The 19,714-nt window shown below is 41.7% G+C and overlaps 1 protein-coding gene across 1 annotated transcript; it reads right to left on the bottom strand.

Moving 5' to 3' along the window:
- Window positions 1-682: 682 nt before the first annotated feature.
- LOC111217689 (G protein-activated inward rectifier potassium channel 1-like) lies at window positions 683-17,987 on the bottom strand. Its single transcript, XM_022739667.1, has 3 exons — window positions 16,979-17,987; window positions 5,160-5,376; window positions 683-1,761 (listed from the first exon to the last, which is right to left on the bottom strand). Exons 1-3 carry the CDS (start codon window positions 17,642-17,644, stop codon window positions 1,097-1,099), a joined length of 1,548 nt encoding a protein of 515 aa, XP_022595388.1. The 5' UTR covers window positions 17,645-17,987; the 3' UTR covers window positions 683-1,096.
- Window positions 17,988-19,714: the final 1,727 nt, after the last annotated feature.

Below are 19,714 nucleotides of genomic sequence, written 5' to 3'. Positions count from 1 at the left end.
CTAAATTAGAGGAATGGAGTTTAGACTGTGTGTAAACTGAGTGGGTGGTCGAAGCTGTGGAAACGTAATGGGGGAAAGTCTCTGCAAGTGTGCAGCTGAAGCAGGGAAAATTTCCCTCTTCCATTGATTTTCATGTCTTTGTGCTGCTGTAGCAGTGAATTAAGGCTTAGGTGTTCTAGACACTTGAGATACCCTGACCATGTGCTGCTGAAGAAGCTTTTTGTTTACATCCGTACAGTGTGGTGCAATTGTACCTTGATTTAGCTCTGCTCCCTGTTACTCTGTAATCTCATTTTTTCCTTATATTTTGAGAAAACGGGACGACATGAAGAGTCTTGTCAGGCATTTTTTGTCCCTTACTGTAAATCTTCAATTCCACTGACTGTTGATACAAAAGCTGATCAAATATCACCCTGAAATAAAATCTATTGTGCATACATTCCTTACATACCTGGATAAAAAGAATTAGACTTCTACTGAGCGAAGATTGTAGTTGTCTGCTCTGACATACGTTCAAGAGTAGACCACATAATGCATTGTTTGGGTGTTTAGACATGATGCGTCAGTGACCATGTTACTCTGTTGTTACTTACAGACATTTGGCAAAACTACCACACTAACAATCATAAACTAAACATTGGCTTTTTGTTTTTTGCTGTGACAATAAAAACACAAAGAAGAGAAGGATCAAACATCATTTATTATCATTGTAATATAATTTATATTTGGATAAAACTAAGATTAACTATTAAGTGTGGTGTTGCATACATTAAACAATGGATTTAGTGTATACATGCACAACTCTTGCAGGATGATCAAGTTCGCAATAAGCATGAAGTTTGTGTTGTCTTGTTGTTTTGTGTGTAATAAAGCCTGTATGAATGCCTCTGCTATGAAGCACAAAAATCACAGTAATTCCAGTAAAGGTTGTGACTCAAGAAAAAATAAATATAAATTGTCAGTACACCATCTGTTTTTTCTTATCGGTGCCTCTCAAGGTAGAGTAGCTCTCTGAATCTGTTTCCATGCGTGTCTCCTGTCTGTCTGGTCAGAGGTCAGTGGGAGTCTGCTGTTGTGCTCAGGGACTGTCTGGGTTTCAGCGATCGGCATTCATCTTCCGCAGCTTCGCCGGCAGATTGTCCTCCGGCCTCCCTCCAGCTGAGAGCAGAGGGCTGTGCATGGGCACCGGAGCAGGGGACATTGTGGGCTGTAGGCTGTGCTGGTACAGGTCTCCCGTAGACTGGGTCATGGGGTCAAAGCCCACCTTGAAGGGCTTAAGTTGCAGCCGATTCTCCGCCTCGGGTCCCGGCGAGGAGCTGAGGCGCTGCAGTTTCAGGGGCAGGTCTCCTGTGCTGCATGCCTTTTCAGAGTGCTGGGAGCTGAGCAGAAGCACCTTCCTCTGCAGGTCCTCCTTCCCGGATGAACTCATCCTCTGCAGCTTGCTTGGCAGTCGACCCACAGTCCCTCCCTGACGGCCCCTTTCCTCTGAAGTGTTGATGCAATCCACAGAAAACACCCGGTCACGCCGGGCACCGTGGCTCTCAGTCAGTGCAGGGGTGGGAGTGGATAGAGGCGAGGGCAGTGAATTCTTCTCTTCATACTCCTTGACGCTGTACGCTGGTGTCGGTACCTCAAACGTGCTGTGGAACTGAGAGTAGTCCACCCTGAAGAAACCCTCCTCCAGGGACATCACTGGCAGGAAGCGATGGCCCCACAAAACCTCATCCTCGGTATATGATGTCCGTGCCTGGCATGTCATACCTACAAGAGAGTGACAGGGAAGTACTTTGAATAACTGTCATTAAATGGGGGTTTGGCTCCAACAAAACAAATACTGGCTGATAAGCAGGAATGTGAAAGGGCAGCGTTCCCTCCCATTATCTCCTTTTCCGCTCTGTGCTTCTTTATTGCTTGTGGAGCTTCATGCTATTTCTATTTCAATTAAGTCACATACTAGAGATTTAAACAGTGTTTCAACAGTAAAATCACATAATTCATAAAAGCAGCTATTACTACCGACTATTAGTACTACTTAATGCCTTTCCATATCCCAAGCATGTCGCCTCTAATGTAAAACTTTAAGTAGAATAACTAAGAAGATGACATGAGATAAAGGAAAGTGAAGTCTCATATTATCTTAAAAAAATCCTTCCCAGAGTTCAAAGCCATGCTGTTTCTGTTTCCATTAAACTGGTGCAGATTTTGCGTATTTTGTTTTGTTAATATAGAGATGACTCATGCTTGCTATCAGCGTCTTGTGTTGGCTGTGATAATTGGCAGTCTGATCAACACAATTAACAGTCGCCGAGCACCATTCCCACATCAATGCATCAGTGGCAAGAGCCATGGGCCCTGTCTTTACAGTTCTTTATTGTAACTTGTGGTGTTGATTGCAACTTGTACTCTGCTTCAATCTCCTCTCAACTCAAAGACAATTATCTATCGACTCACTGGTGTCATGCTCTTTTGGCAGTTGTTTATTAGTGTGCATTTTTGTTCATAGTTTGAGAATGACATATTGAGAAGCAAAGATACTGGTGTCTGTGTGTCTGCTGTGTACAGGATTAGAACAGCTTGCAAGCATCGTAAACACTTTTTTTTTTCCATTTGACCTCAGCTCTTGTAAAATAATTTTCTTGACATTTGGATGCTTGCTAGTGGTCCTTCGCGATCAATAAGCACTTGGTTCATATTTTCTCTCATCCAATGGCTCTGCTTCAACCTGAGCTTTTCTATTAAACACTACACACTAAACACTACAGTTAGCTGTAGAGTAGGAGTCTGATCCCGTCCCTCTGAGGGATGATATGTGCAGTGTTATGTCATAGCCTGATGCTATTCCAGGCTCACTACTCATCTTCATCCGCAGAAAACCTTCAGCAGTCCTACATCTACACAAAGGTCATATTTATTCCTAATTAGCCCAGAGGCTTTAATCACGGGGATGAGTCTGGGATAATTTTCCAGCTGTATTCTCTTCTACCAGAGAATGACTATATTTCTTCTGACTGTAGATACTTAAGACAGCAGTAATACCAGCGCAGTGGAAGCTTGTGGGTTCAGAGCTTGACAGGCATGCCATTTTTGTTTCATCATTCAGGCTTCATATGGGTATTCAACCAGCTGCTTAATGTTTAGTGCATCTTGCATAAAGCCCTCAGCACAGCCATGCAAACACATGGCAGACAGCGAGCAGGGCAAGACTTTATGTAAAGTTCCTGGCAGTAGCCTTCACTGGCACCGTTTACCAATGTATTGTGATGCTTCACCTTTTCTGTGGGACTCTATTCAAATCTCACCATTGTTACTTCGCAAGAATATAAATCATATCACAGACACATACATAGAGGCGTGTGTCATCTGCATATAAGTGAAAGCACAACCTATCGATGGAGCCAATGACTACTCAATAGTTTAACTTAATACTTTGAACTAGGGACTCCTCTCCAGATGTTGTTCTGCTTTCCTATAAGAGGTTCCTAGGAACCAAGACCCAACCCTGGACCTGGAGTTGTGTAGGGTTCAGTCTAATTGGGTCAAGGTAGTGCCACACATCTTATATCCAGGTGGATCTTAGCAGCCTCTGATCCCGTTGTAAGTCTAAATCATAACAGGAGAACATTTTGATTTTTAAAAAAAGGCTGGGAGTGTGAACTGTGACAGCATTTTCAATTAGGTCTGATTATCCTCTGGTCTATTTTCAGACCATGTCTGACTGTCCACGTTCAGACTGAGGTTGTATTTTTGAAGATTGATTTATGTACATTAGCTTTTCGTGGGCATTGCATGAAACCATTTTAAATCAGATGAGTACTTTTCAGATTTCAAGACTGATTTGATGGTGGTTTGAAATTGATTATCAATTCTTTCTCAACAAAGAAATGTTTAAAGTTCATAAACTGATGATGTTTAGCCAAGTCTTGAGTCACCAAGTATTGAGTCACCAAGAGTCAAACAATAAAACTGTAAAGTTTATTAGTAAATAGAGACAAAATTCTGCATTCGTCCTTTCTCTATAGTTGCTTATACCTGCTCGGGGTCTCCAATAGACCTAACACAAAAACCTTTGGTTTTCAGACGGATCTCTTTATGCTTAACCTTTTGCTCTGATTATAAAAACAGAATTAATACTGCCTCTTAGATGTGAAGTAAAGTATCAGTGTGACTGAGTGGTAATCTGTCAAATCTGGTTGAAAACGAGTTGGGGAGACAATCAACAAGCTGAACAGCTGTGTCAGCAGCAGCTAGATGTGAGGGGATCATTCTTAATGTGCCCAAGTTAATGGGATGTGTGTTAGTGTGAGGGTGACGGGATCTCGTGGCCAATTGAAGGTGACACTGCCAGAGTTTTCCCCCTCTACCTCTGAGCTCTGAGTGCCACAACACTGCAACACTAAACTTCTGGCTGCACCCTGATTTAATGGTATTATCAACAGAGCACAGACTGTGTTGCCTGCCTGCCTCTACGCTTCCCTGCTGATCCCTCCCTCCTGCTCTAAGCCTATTCAACTCTGTGGTTTCTTCTACAGCAGTGGCAAAATGAGGGTTATGGGGGATGGATAGAAGCAGAGCTGAAAAGAAAAGAGGGAGATGGATTTATTTGTATTGGACTTTGGGGAAGAATCATTCTGTTAAATATACAACAGAGAGAGTGGTGTTGCTGCTGAGAGTACTCCAGCATGGCAGCCTGTAGTTTACAGTGGTGGCTGTATACCAGTGTCTCACAGGCTCAGAATTACTTCAGTTTTCCGATGTCTGAAAAATGGAGTGGAACTTATACTAAAACCCGACTCATTTATCAAAGTGACACACGCATCTATGACCACATGCTTTAATATGCATAGAGTGGGCATAAACCGATTCTGCAGTAATAAAATATCCCTCATAATTCAATCAGGGTGTCATTCTCATGTGTTGTTCTCATTCTCACTTTTTTACTGCATTCTTCAAATGTGCAAAACTGGGAAGGCGGGGAAATGAGATCTCACATTCCAGATTACGAGTATCTATTAGATAGGAATGTTGTGTGGGTTGATATTAATATAGGAATTTACATTTAGATTGGGAGTGAGAAGAGTGAAGAAAAGAAGCAGTGAGGGCGGGATAGGAGTGGAAAGGATACAAAGAACTGAAAGTATTGGCAGGAAAAGGTTCCTCACCAGTGGTCTCCACGATGCCCTCGAGTATTACGACAATCTCAAACTGTTCGTTCATGAGGGAGCGCTGGGAAAGGTCGAAAAAGGGGCTCTTGGGATTGATTTCATGGCAGATGGTGAGAGGGGACACCAGGAAGAGCTGGTCTGCACCCGTCCCAAAACCGACATCCAACTCACACTGGTCCAGAGGCAGGAACTCGCCCTCGGGTGTCTGACGAGACTGAAAAACAGTCGACAACAAGAGAGAGAAAGAAATGGACAGAGACAGAGAGAAAAGCAAAGAAAGTGAAATGAAGATTGAAAAGAAGAAGAAGGAGACAGGACAGAGAGGATTAGATGCATGTTCTCCTTTTGTCTGACACATATCTTCAGTCTAGTAATGGACAAAGTATTAACATCTTTTACTTCAAGTGACTATAATAGATATTTTTATAAAACAAAGTATCAAATGACAATGTGAAAACTGAAGGTGAAAGATGTTGCTCATAATGATGAACCTGCAGAGCAGAGAATTATCACCTGAATCTGCTGCTCCCCTCAAGCTTTACAGAGTTCTTCTCACTAGTCTCATTAAGTTTTTCAGCCGATATCACACTCAACAATGAGCTAATGGACACATGAATAAATAAAGTATCTATCTATCTATCTATCTATCTATCTGTCTGTCTGTCTGTCTGTCTGTCTGTCTGTCTGTCTGTCTGTCTGTCTGTCTCTCCGTCCGTCTAAAATAAAGCTCTAAAAATCGACTGTACACTATCTGCTGAGCACCAACTAGTTAAAGACCAGCTGGTGAACATAGTGGAGCATTTAGCAGCTTAAGAGCTCATTTCACTCGGCAGTTGGTATAGACCAAAAGCAGAGCTAAAAGAGTTGTGAATGTTGCACTTACATTCATCAGCTGGATACAAACACAACTTCAAATGAGTGATAATGTTACTCCTTAACTGCTGGTTGTGGAAATAAGCAACTGTTTGCTAACAGGTTCATTTGAAGTGTACACTATATTTTGAATATTCTGCTTTATCTCACTGCCAAACAGCCCTTTCGTTTGGCACGGCACCTTCTCAACCATTGAACTTTCGTATGCATATGCACACTTATGCCTCGCACTGTATTACACCGCAGATCAGCTGTTTGAGTCATAAAGGGTTGTTTGATGACGGGATAAAGTACACTTAAACTGATATTAGCTTTTTTAGGTGGGCATTTTTTTCAGTGGCTAAAATATTTTTTTTTCTGCTGTCCCTGTCCGCAGCAGTACATCGCTCAGGTCCTGTGCCGGTACTCCTGCCTGCTTCTTCAAACTGGGAGCACGCTGACCCAAATCTGCTGCAGGTAATACACTGACTATGGATAAGTACCTCATACAACCCTACATCATAACTCAAGTACAGTATTTGAGTACATGCACTTAGCTGATTTCCACCACTTTGTTGGCCTAAAAATGTCATGCTGCGATTCTCTACAAAATGAATGTATTTATCATCCTCCTGGAAGGATGATGGAAGATGTTTTGTGTCTCCGTCTGTTTCTTCCCTCTCTTCAATATCCACTGGTGCAGTGTCCACAAACTTGGCACTTCACATTGATTTGTAGCAGAGTTTGCAGGCGGGCGTATGTGACAGCATGTTTGGACAGGACTTGCCTACAGAGTGTTAACTGGTGCGGAAGCATTTAATTGCCCAGATGATGTTGGAGCACTGCACCAAGGTACTGGATGTATTTTCTCCTTTTCTGTATTATTCTATCTAATCAGTCTGTTCACCCTTTCTCTTCCCACACTTAGCAGTCTGTTTTACTCTTTTCAGCACATCCCCATAAATTCGCAGCCAGTTTCTCACATCCTGTTCTCAGAAAAGCGGCTTGCATCTCTTTCACCAGCTTTAATATATTTATAATGTGAAATATTTCAACATTAAGGAATGGTCAACAAAGCTAAAAACAGGCTTATGTGTTTAATCTGACCTTCAAAGGTTAAGATTATCTTTGCATCACTTCATTTAAAATCTAAAATACTTGGGAAACTACTTTGGAATACTATATTTTTTGTGTCAATTTACATTTAAAAACAAAACAATCAGTGCAAAGCCGATTTTCCTTTAGAATCTTTAATAGTAACTGCTAAATATTTTATTCAGTTTAATAAATTTATACCTTTTTCTCTTTTTCTACATGTTTCACCTCCAACCAATAATTTGGATGTGTCAGCCACCAGCCTCCCACACACACACTCTTCCTCCACCACACACGACTTCATAATGATCTCCCACGCAGATACACACACAGTCCCACTCCCTTCTCTATAATCCAATTCTTCCATTTCTGTTCTCGTTGTAAAATAAAAAAAAAAGTTAAATAATCAACACATTATTCCCACAGACAGAGACAGTTTCCGCTTTCAGACTTGTTGTAGAGGCATTTGTTCCGGTCCAAAATGTGGTGATAATAAAGTAAATGGATCATCTTTGACTTCAGCACACTGTAACTTACAGTAGTTACATCATTGACTGTTTGCTGAAGCTCACTCCCCTCACTGTTGCTACGTCTTTCCATTCTCACACGGCACATATTCTCTTTACAGTGGCAGATTTATTGATCAAAATTCTGAAAATGATGGGTCTTTGATTTTAGGCAGAAGCAAACAAAAGCAAGCTTCTCGTCTCCTCTGTCTCCAGACGACTTTTTAGTGTTTCAGGCTGACTCGTGTTGTAATGGGAATCTTGTAAAAGTGGTGTTAAAAATGCACTTGATGCTAACAGACTGATGTTGATAATCAAAGCCGAAGATGAGGAAATGAAGACATGGCATTGATCTTGTATTTCGGTCTAAACCTAGTCTGCCCTATTATAAGGATATGTTATAGGAAGGGAACCTTTTGTGTGGTTGATTTCATTTGTAGAGCTTAAGACATAAGACAGTCTTTGTTTACAATTTAATGCTACGTTCTTGACTCACAAATGTTTCACCACTGCAACAGTATTATAAATATATATAAAATATAAAATATATATTTGTCCATATGAGCTGGGGCCATTTATCTAAGACAAATGTTGATCAGATTGCTTAGCTTACATGAACATTTTCAAGTAGGCTATGTTTCACTTTTAACATTGAAAGAGTAATGCTGTTAGGATGATGACTAACCAACGTTTTCACCAAAACTTACACTGTCTCGGGTGAAATTGAGGTTTCTGGAGTTTAAACTTCCCTAAATCCTGCAAAGAGCAGCACAGAGCCACAAACATTAGCCTTAGCTCTGCCAGCAGCAAGACCGGGTTCCACGCAGTGGGGAAATACTACGCAGTGGATATGACAGGAGTTAACCAGGCTTTTTTAATGTCACTTGTAAGCCCACAGACTAATGTAGTTAATTAATGTTATCCTTGGAAGGAACTGGGTTACTACTGTACATAGTAAGCTAGTTAGCCAAACATGCTAACAATTGCAGCTTTTACTCTTGTGTTTTTGGTTTTAAAAGGGCTAAAAATCTATTATGAAACTGAGTGTGTCTCTCACTACAGCCCCATGCACACAACTTCTGCATGTAGATGAAGCCAAAGCTTGTGAGACCCGCAGTGCCCTAGTTACAGTTGCTAAGTCAAGATTAGATGATTTGTGTTCATTGTGTGGTTTTAATGTCAGAAAAAACACAAATTTGGACAGAATTTTTCCTATAATAAGATTACAACCACTTTGAGAAGAGTTTTTGAAGTAATGTCAGAGAGAACTTCTGCTCCAGTTTCACTAAGTAATTCTGGTGTTGGCATTATATTCTACAGGGGATTTTACCAGTGGTGCTGGCTATTTTGTTAAATAGTTTGGAGGAATGGAGGATAACAAAAAAGGGATTTAAGTCAAGTTTCAAATGATTTTCAAAATAAATTTTGTTTCATTGGGTTTACTACATCTTTCGTTCTGCTTTCTCTCTCATCCAGTCCACTCCTGTACTGCATTTACAAGTCAGAGCCCAATTTCACCCTGACCTTCTGGTGACATTGCCCTATAGTTTATCCCTCCGAGACGCAAACACTGAATGAAGTATGAGTAAACAGGCTTTGCATTGCCAGAAAACATTGCATTCTATTTCTATCGCCTGTGAATATCAATGAGACGCTCCTCTGGATTCATGTTGGAGGACGACTTTCATGTCAGGGGGGCATTGTTCACTTGTTGGCTGCTTACAGGCCACTGAATACTGCTTGGCATCGTTCCTCCATGTGGGTTATCTCATGCTAGCTTAGGGAAATTCTACTTTCCACTTTCTGTCTTTGTCGCTTAAGATTAAAAAGATGGATGACTGTATGCAAACATTGACAGGCAAAGCTCTTTACACAGGCCCCATTGGCACTCTCCTACGCTTCTTCTTCTTGCACAAAGATTCACAGATAGCTGAGCTTGTCTACTGTCTTCTCTGTAAATGTGACATTCTGTTCCGACAAATAAACAGATTTTTCTCCCTGAGCTCTGACGAATCCAGACAGGGCTGTTTTTATTCATGTTCGACGATGCCTTCGGGGAGGTGGTACAACAGAATCACTGGATGAGCACACGCACGGGTTTCTGTTCCAAATTCTACCCTTCACACCTGAATATTCACCAACCCAGTCAACATGTCAGCTGCTCATTATCATTAAAATGGCAACGTGGTTTTGTCTCGTGCTCACAAAAGGCTGTTTCTGTGGTGTGAGTGATGCTCATGGATGAAGACAGGTGACAAATAAAATTGATTAGACCTAAAGTGGCCTGTTCTTCCTACTCAACTCCACTCCATGCTCTGCCAGGCCTTCATTAATCAGTAGCCTGAAAGGGGTGGGGGGTGGGTAGAGGAGCTTGTATGCAATCAGGTCGACTGACAAGCTGGCCGAGTCATGCAGGATTTCATACTGCTAGATACCGTCTGCCTACTCAGTACATTTAAAAGAGGTTGGGTGAGTCTCGACTGCGTGAGATGAATTGCTCAAATCAAATTGAGAGTAAAATGAATCGTTCAATCCTTTGTGGGATGGACTGCAGTTTTCTCCTAGTGCCATCAACTGGGAAAATGTAAATATGTAATCGTGTCTAAGGCTGTATCCACACTGAATCAGCTGAATTGGACAATGCTGTTTGTCCACAACAGTGTTTTCATGTTGGTTTTGAAAAGGTCACTGTCCACACAAACATCGGTTGTTCCTCCTCCTCAACATCTGGTAAGGAGCAGGGAAAGGCACGGCCTGTTTGCTCCACATTTCCCCTCACTGTGTTTTAAGGCAGTGACTGTTTTCCTCATTTAAATTTCTCTTTCTGTTGTCAGACATCTTTTGACTCACAAATGCGACCTGTTTACCAGGTGAGCAGCGATTTCTGTGCTGCTACAATTCCCTGTGTTATACCATACAGCAACTCAGCTTAACCTGTGTTGTTTAATCAGCTATACAGACATTTAAAATGAGTTGTCACGAAGAGGTTCAGAGGTGACAGAAAGTGGCCTTGTTAATGTCACTACCTCACAGCTCCAGGCAGCGACTGACCCGGCAGACCTATATTGAAAAGCACTATGCAAGAAAAGAAAAATTCAGTGGACTTAGTGTGTCTAAGTTACTTTAGTAAATGTACTACATTTGATTTGTGGACGACCTGCTCTCCTTTCAGAGCCACAGCTGCCCTTAACCAACATTGATATGTTTGTTGTTGTGATTTTCTTGTACTTTTAACACTTTTAATGACACTGAAATGAAATTTGGGAAAGCACATTAAAAAATGGCTGATAGCTGTTTTTCTCAGGTTTATGTTTATGTGCACTAATGGGACAGCTGTTCACAAACTGAGGCTTCACCCGTAAGGAAAACTGTCTGCATTACAGCCCATCTCAATTTTTTAGTTTGACCAATTATTGCTCATAGTACCCACTCACTAAACTAACAAACATGACGCCAAATGGTCCATCAAAACTTGACTTTATGTTGATATCAGACAGCTCCGCAAAATCCAAGATGTTAGAGCAATGTTTCTGAGGATAAAGAAACATTGTTTCTTTATCCTCAGAAACAATGTTTTTTTTTTTTACAATAAATGCCAGGAGAGGTATGGTTAAGACCTTTTTTTAAGCCAGTGTTAATTGTTGGTTTCAGATGAACTACAAGCTGACTCCTCAGTCCTTCTCCCTTCTCTGTATAAAAGGCGCACAACTTCTGCAGAATCATAATATGTGGATCATTTCTATGGATACTGGGCTGCCTTTTTCTCAGTGCTCTGAAAGATTTGGCTGAATTGTTAGTCAGGTCACTGTGGAGGCTGGTGCTAAATTAAAAAGGTTGGTACAGGCAAACCAGGATAAAAAATAGTATTAGATGTTATTTGGAAATAATAAGTCTGGGAAAGTGCTGATGCTCTGGTTTAGCTTTTTTATTTTTTACTTGGAAAGTGTTTTAATTCTCAATGTGAGATGTAGTGACTTGTGTCATGATGTTCTTGGCCAAAAATCTGCTTTGTTCTGACTGTGCTGCCTCTGATTTCTACTTGGCTGTGGAAAACACTGTAACAACGCTCATACATAATCATTATCAGGAGCCTGAAGATGTAGTGTTCATTCAAGAATAATAATGCAATATTTTAGTGCTTGTAAATTTCTTACTTCAGTCTGCTGGCTCAGACATTACAAATAATACTCACTCCACCTCACACATACCTTCTTTAGAAAAAAAAACTTAGCAAAAGAAACCAATGTCAAGAATATTCAGGGTTTCTGTCTGTCTGTGCGTGCGTGCGTGCGTGCGTGCGTGCATGCGTGCATGTATTTTTGAGCATGCTCACTCCTACAGCAAAACATCCTATATACCTGCGAAGACTGAATTATTCAGGAGCAGGATACAAAGCAGAGAAAAACCATGAGCAGTCCAGAGTCTTCTGGCTGCGGGGCATGCTAATCAATGACTACAGGGATTCAAGGCCTTTCTACAGCTCCCTACAATGTAATTGAATAATTGCATCTCTATTTTTATTAGAAAAGAAATAGAAATCAATTCTAGTTCTAGCTAGTATATGTACTGAAATCCTCTGAGGTGGTATATGGCCCTGAGGATTTTTCTCCTGTGTCTGTCTCTGAAATAGAAGGCACCACTCACACAATGAAAATATTTTTAAAAGAAATCTGTTGGTAACTCTTTTTTATGTCTCCCCTCTCTTGCTGTGAGCCTCTCCCCAGCTCTGTCACCACTCTCCATCACTTTCAATCAATTCCTTTGCACTCTCTCTCACCCTCCTCCCACCCTCCTCCCACCCTCCCAGTAATACCAGAGACATATTTTCAGCTAGGATGTTCCACCAGGATGCCCTGTGAGGCTGTCATGGATGCCCTGCAAAGCTGCATTTCAACTGCTTATGGTGGGACTCTGGATGACAGCTCCCATTGGTCTGTCTCTCCCTTCTCTCTGCTGTCTGCTGTCACCCAGTAATCATCTGCGACAGTTCAGCAGGAGCTCTGCTGCACTGTCATTCTGTCCAAACACAGCAGCGCCAACAAGTGGTTCCCTTTCAAACAGGCTTTGTCATCTAAGGAAATTCTTCAGATTATGGCTCACTGAACCTAGTATTTGCATGTAACTGTTACCTAATGGCAAAATTAACCCAATTCCACAGTAAATGCGCTTTTTAGTACACATAATGATGTTGCAATTTATACAGGGCAAACTGAGAGCTGTGGCTTCATCTGAGGACTCAATTTTGCACCAATAGTAGTTTTGTCACCTTCTCTGATTCACATCAGCCATTATACTGTACATGTGCCAATTCGCACTGAGCATTTTGCTGCAGGCTTCCAGGACCCATCAGAATGTCTTGACTGCTCCATGCTGTTTGCTGAAAAGTGCCAGAAATGATGGGATTTCTTTTACTGCTATTATCTGATACAGATTACATTGATAACCTTTTCCTTTGGTGCAGACGTGGAGAGCATGTGCTCTTTTTTCTGTCACTACCGAATCAATGAGCAAGTAGACACTGTCTCCTGCCTCTCCACTTCAGAACAACTGACCCCAGAGCAGAGCTTAGTGAGCAGTGCGGCCCGAGCTAATGCAGGCAAAAACACTTCTGTGGCATCACCAGAGAAAAAGGGAAGACCAAAGTCCTGTATGTGGGCATGGGCAGATGGCCAGAGGCCCACTTCTAACCAAAGGTCAGCAGGTTTGTTTGTTGCACTCGGGGAAAGGCTGGTACTTTTATCTTACACTGTACTGCACTAAGAGCAGTTTTGTGTCTGCAAAATCCCAAACCACATGAATGGGACTGGGACTAAAGTGGCCAGTATGCTTCTTCATAAGTGCATGTTGGATGTACAAATAGCTTCAAAAACATCCTGCCTCCACATCTTTCCAATGTCAGATTCAGGATTCAGTCCTTTATTGCCAATGCAACATAGTTGATAGGAATTTGGTTTGGTGAGCTAACACAAACCAAAAAATGAACAAAGAATAGTAGATAATTGCAGGAACTGTGTCCAACCAGTTCTGTAGCTTTATGAAGCCGACGTTTACATCCACCCACTGCTGTCATGTTAATGTGAACAACTGAGTGTAACACCATGAATGCTGTCCAGGAGAGACAGTCTGAAAATGTTATCTGTTATCCCTATCCCTAGTTCTGATCAAGCATAAGTGTGGTATGATGGATATTTTAGCCAACATGTTACATAGCAATTGCCACTTAAGGGGCGAAGTCTTTGAGAAACAAAGTGGTTACATCTTGCAACCCTTGCGCTATGAAAACAGGCGAAGTCTGACAGCAAGCATCCCTAATCCCCTTCCACACTCAAACACCAGAGGTGCAAGAAAATGCCTGGTTCAGCTGGAGATCACGTGTGTTTCAATTCAAGGTGTTTTCAACTCCAACTCTCTTAAATAAGCAAAACAATGCCTGGAAACAATCACTCAGTATATTAGCTACTTTAACCACTTAAGTGGCAACAGGAGAAAAAACTGCCCAGTCAAATCTGAGTACGTAAATTAGATGCTCAACATGTCTGCAAGCTTCAGATTCGTGAGTGGCAAGAGACTACTTTGGCTCTGTATGTGTGAACTGGGGTAATGCTGTAGTTGTTAAATGTTTAGTTTATAGGGACCATTTACAGACAGACCAAACCAGTCTTTAGTTGTACATGCACAGTTTCTGTACTCATATCTGCAAAGGTGAGAACTCTATAAAGTCCCATTTAAGAACTTGGGCCGCAGTCATAGAACTAGGGTTGCAGTAGTTTGCCGTTGCTTACAGAACAGTATATCATATTCAGACCAAAGATTATAATGCAGCCAGGAGGAGGAGGAGTTTAAATCATTAAAAAAAACAGCAAACGTCTCAGAGAATAATCAAAAACTAATTCTCACAGTACAAAGTGGAGTCAGAGAAACAGTTTTGTTTTGTTTTATGGAAACGTTTGAATGGATCTGGTTGGACTTTATGTGAGAGAGTTGTCCATTTACTCTGTTTTAGATGCAGTTTCATGAACAAGTCATCACAGAAACCTTTTCTCAAACGCTCTCTCTCTCACACACACACACACACACACACACACACTGTCTTTGTACAAGTTGAAATGATGCCAGTAATGTCTGAGTATTTTATATGAGGCATGACTTGAAGAGGGTTGCAGTTCAACAGCACCACCAACATCTCTTCACGGGGACTGCACTGAGAGCATCCACTCGAAAATATGACTACTCCAGTTTTTTATTGAAGGTTTTTTTGTTTTAAAGCATTGTATGTGATGTATTGTATCTGAAGATATGCTCAGCTTAAACAATGCTTCTGTTCATGCCTGATGAGTCACTTATTTTTAGTTTTTTAGTTTCCTGTGCTCTGGCAGAGCTGCAGCAAAAGATTCTGTCTTGGTAAGGGAGTCTTTGAAGCGAAAGAATAAGGTTAGACCACAAAGCCCTGGAGCAAAAATAAATAAAAAAAAATACTAAAGAGCACACAGTGGATGCTGTATTTATTGTATTTCACAGAGAGGGAGTGTAAAAATGATGTGGGGTTGGCAGAGAAGTCTTGGAATTTATACTGATTGTATTTCTTGCAGTCCAAAAGGAAAGGTAAAAAGATTTTGGCTCTACGGTATAAAAATTCCCTGAGCTCCAGTCCTTTTGTGATGCTACATCTGTTCTTGTCTCCGTTACAACATTGCTCGTCTTCTGTTATTTGAAAGTAACACAAATCCTGATTATTTCTGTTCCAGTTCTGGGTGCCATTGCAAAAATCTTGTCTTTCAGTTTTCACACACTTAAAATAGACCTTTTTTTTTTTTTTTTTACTGTGAGTCCCAGTGTGGCGATACACTGCAATTCACAATATCATAGGTGTGTTGCACAGATGGGGAGAGTCTAATTGAGATGCGGAGGGCTTACTGCTCAGTTTTACAGGAAAGACTGGGGAAATCAGCGCAGACATGTGCAATTATACTTTCTGCTTATTGGGCTGCTCACTTCCTCCACACTAACTGTGGAATAGCTCGGTCCTGCCCGCCTCTCTCCCTCTCTCTGCCTGCATGCATCATTAAGCTGACCATCGCTGAGTTGAATGTGGCTGTGCGGAGGAGAACACAGACATAAACAAGCTCCAAGCACCTCTCTAATGCTGTTTGTCTTCTTTATGGGACATTTGGCACATTTAACATGGATGTGGCTGAAAGGGGTTCTATTACGATAATTAAAAGAGGAGCCAGTCGACCTCGCTTCTGTTTGTGGTAATTTCTTGCATTGTTGCTTGTTTTCACAGTGCGAGGTTCATTAGCTATATTCCCCCAAAATCTGCTGCGTTCTTCACTAGTGGATAACCAGAGTGGCACAGTTTGTGAGGAGCTTTCAAACCCACCACATTATGGCTGGCTGATTTTTTTTGGTCCAGTTTTGTTGCAGCTACATTCAAACACTGTGATGCTTTGTAGCACATTTTATATCTGGGGGAAGAGAAAGAAAATAATAAACCCTATAAAACAGGAAGCAAAGCAATGCATTTCTTTAAGGTTGTCGTAAATCCCTTTTACGCCTCCATGCTTTCTCCCAGGAGCGCTGTTTTACTGACTCCAGTGATCTGTGCTAGTGTGTGAAGCTCCCTCTCACAACTCATTCACTCAGCCTAACTTTCCTCCTCATGGAACCATCTCTCTGTCAAGTCCAATTACTCATTAGACACCCCATCTGTCCAGGTGTCACCAGCTGAAAAGGAACTGATGCTGGACACAGTGTTGACAATCCTCACTGCAGCGCTTCCAACAAAGACCAACACTCCCTCCATGGTTTGGGATGCACCTGGTTGCGACTCAGCCTCACCATCCTGCAGCTGAAGGATTATGGTAATACCACCTTAAGCCTGTTTTGTTCAACAAAGCATTTATTGTATGGACAGATCTGCTTACAGTTAAGCTCTGAATAAAAAAAGGTTAATTTTAATCATTGAAATGCAGCCTGCAACTGGGCTTTCTCCAGGAGGACTTAGATGAGAGAGGAAGTAATGTGATGTGGACTGTCAGTCAAGAGCGCAGTCATTGTGGAAAAAAAGAAATGGCTGCTTTTTGCACTTACCTCAAGCTTCTGTTATTTGCATAGGCCTACATACAGTATGTACTTCAAAGAAAGTGCTCCATACTGCTGAGATAAGATGGTGCTGACCAATGCAGCAGCAGGGACACTTGTAATAAATTCATTTTACTGCATCTTTATTCTCATGTAACTTAATAGAAGGTGAGATTTATCTGCGGCATGTTCTTAACTTCAGCTCAGCCCCTACACCACGGGGTTTCAGCGAGTTTTCAGGGCGGTAGTATCACCAGAGAGGAGCTGTCTTTGTGCGCTTACCTTTATGAGTTTGCACCTGATCTGAGCGGACACCATGTGGCTGTTCCGCAGGTTGCCCACCCGGAACATGAGGCACAGTTTGCCGTCTCGCTGAGAAATCACTGCGTCCTGACTGAACATGAGCGTCTCTGCGCGTTTCTTAGGCTGAGACATTTTTATGAACATGCAGCCGATGAGAAAAGCGTCCACTATGGAGCCCAGCAGCGACTGGAACAAGAAGAGGATGATGCCCTCGGGGCACTTCTCTGTGATGTACCGGTAGCCGTAGCCGATGGTGGCCTCAGTCTCGATGAAGAACAAAAAAGCTGAGGGGAAGTTGTAAACATTGGCCACACATGGGGTGTAGGACGAGTCGTGGCCGTGATTTAAGTCTCCCCTGATGTAAGCGATGATCCACCACATAGATGCCATGACCAGCCAGGCGATGGTATAAGTTAGGATGAATATGAGCAGGTTCCATCGCCACTTCAGGTCTACCAAAGTGGTGAAGAGGTCAGAGAGGTACCTGCTGGTCTCTCCGCCGAGGTTCCCGTGCTGCACGTTGCATCGACCGTTCTTGTCCACGAAGCGCTGTCGTTTCTTCTTCACCGGAGCAGAGAAAGTAGTTGCCCGATTTGTGTTAACCACCTGGTAGTCCTCTCCAAATTTTCTACGAAGTGCCGCCATTTGAGCTCTCCTGAAGTAAAGGCGAACTTACTTGCTTTTTAATCCATGTTCCTTGTTTGTTTGAGCTCCAAAACACTGGTTACCTGCAGTGCGTAAAATGCGCCATGGCCACTTTAGCGCGCACAAAAATCCAAGGAATTAAAAAACACACGTTTATGTCACTGACTTTAAAGTACAGTTGTTTTCCTTTTATGTAACAATATCCTCCTTTCCTCCAGTTATTTTACATGACATCAGAAGATCGCTGACTGTAGCTGTGCGTTCTGCTCACTCTCCACTCACTCTGCTCGCAAGTGGAGCGAAATACGAGGAGCTGTCTACCATTCACAGCTTCTGGTGGGCTGTAAAGGATGAAGGGGGGAGTGTGAGTGTGTGTGAGAGGAGAGGGAGGGAAGGCAGCAGGGAGAGAGGAGGGGAGAGTTACACAAGACTGCGCTTGTGTGTGTGGAGAGAGAGAGAGAGAGAGAGAGGGATGGATGGATGGATGGATGGATGGTGTGGGCAAGTTGACTCTTCACTGTGGTTCATTTAGCCAATTAAATCAGTGTGGGGCTCAATTGATACATTAATTAATTGGTTGATTGATGCATTCATTCATTTCTAAGAAGTGCTTACATTGCCTTTACATTGTAACTGATCTTCCTCTATGATTAAGAGCAGTGAGAGTCACAGAGATCCTAAGTGATGGGGTTGGAGGATCTTTATGCTTTCAAGTTACACTGTGCCATCTACTGGATGGACGACCCATGTGCATATTTGGTCTAATACATGCTCTAATAGGGGCAACATGAGGGGCATTGACTAATTGAATTGCAGATTCAGAGTAATTCTTTGTGCTTCTGTTAACCTGCTCAAACCTGTGCCAAATTGAAAGCTTATTAAATTGAGGTAATAAGGTCTAGTAGATTAACAAAAACAGAATGTGTATTGAACTCTTTAGATTTGTTTGCTTTAAATAGATTAAATTAACCACTCACTGTCTTGAGGCTTTGTCCATTTTAAGTCAGACATTAAATCTGTGCTTCTCCTCTTTCCTGTGAGGCCTTCTTATTGATTTAGACATTGAATGGCTACTACAGTGGAGGATTTCCTGGACTAGCATTCTCCCAAAGGACAGTCGTAAAAGGGACGGTTCGTCCTTGGATCTCTTTTGCCCTCAATTTGATCAGGCACGACCCAGGGTCTGTATTATATATACTGTATATATTATATGTAAGTACTACTATTATTAGCTAATTCAGTTTCAATCACTCAAGTGGTATTTAGACATCCTTGACTGATCTCATTTTACAGCTGAACCCCTTCTCAAGTGGTTTTTGTTTGGTCTTTTAATTTGTGCTGAGACCCAGTAGGAAAGTTTCTGATATGAAAGAAGCCTGCACTCCTAAAAACCCAGATCCAAAATCAGTTCATTAGGCTGCATCATTTATTGATGAGATGCTCCTAAGATACTCTTTCAGGGTATTTCAAGCACTTCATCTATAAATTATGTAATAAACTGATTTTTTTTCAAGAGTGTTGGCCACTGTTTTATTTTAAATTTTAAAAAATGAAAGACTTGAGCTTCTTGGGGATCAGAGACTTAAACAAAGCTACATCAACAGTGCAGATGTTACACTCCAGTCTCGTTCAGGGTCAGTGTTACACACATATAAAGTCAGGCATGGTGTTTTCAGTGAATGAAGGTGCTTTTTTCAGAAATGCTTTTTCCTCGTGTGTCTATAAAATCTGATTCAATCAGTCCTAAATGACACGCTGCAGGTTTTAGTATCAGTATTCTCTTTCACAACACTGTCGTTTTTTAAAAGCTAGTATTAGATATGTCTGTGTGTGGAAATCAAGGGCAACTTTATTGACTCTGGAGAAGCAATAGTCATAACCTACACTCAGTTGCCAGTTTATTAGGTACACCTAGCTAAAACGAATATCTAATTCAACAGCTATTGAACTGTCCAGTGTTATACAGAGAGGTGTGTCCCTCACTGATAGAAACAGCCAGTCAATATAATGTAATATGATTCAGCAGTCATATAACCTTCATCCTCCAAAATGATCATGTCTGACTTTACA

This window comes from Seriola dumerili, unplaced genomic scaffold (genome assembly GCF_002260705.1).
Source record: "Seriola dumerili isolate Sdu_G_001 unplaced genomic scaffold, Sdu_1.0 BDQW01000044.1, whole genome shotgun sequence".
Taxonomy (NCBI): Eukaryota; Metazoa; Chordata; class Actinopteri; order Carangiformes; family Carangidae; genus Seriola; species Seriola dumerili.
The sequence above is the reverse complement of the archived record's forward strand: the minus strand, read 5'-3'. Positions and strand labels throughout refer to the sequence as shown.

Bases quoted from the DNA above. Each gene is read 5' to 3' on its own strand.
- LOC111217689 (XM_022739667.1), bottom strand. From the start codon at position 17,644: ATGGCGGCACTTCGTAGAAAATTTGGAGAGGACTACCAGGTGGTTAAC. The intron at 5,377-16,978 runs GTAAGCGCACAA...ACTGTTTTTCAG, and splicing joins TCAGGTGCAAACTCATAAAG to TCTCGTCAGACACCCGAGGG. The intron at 1,762-5,159 runs GTGAGGAACCTT...ACTCTCTTGTAG, and splicing joins GGGCATCGTGGAGACCACTG to GTATGACATGCCAGGCACGG.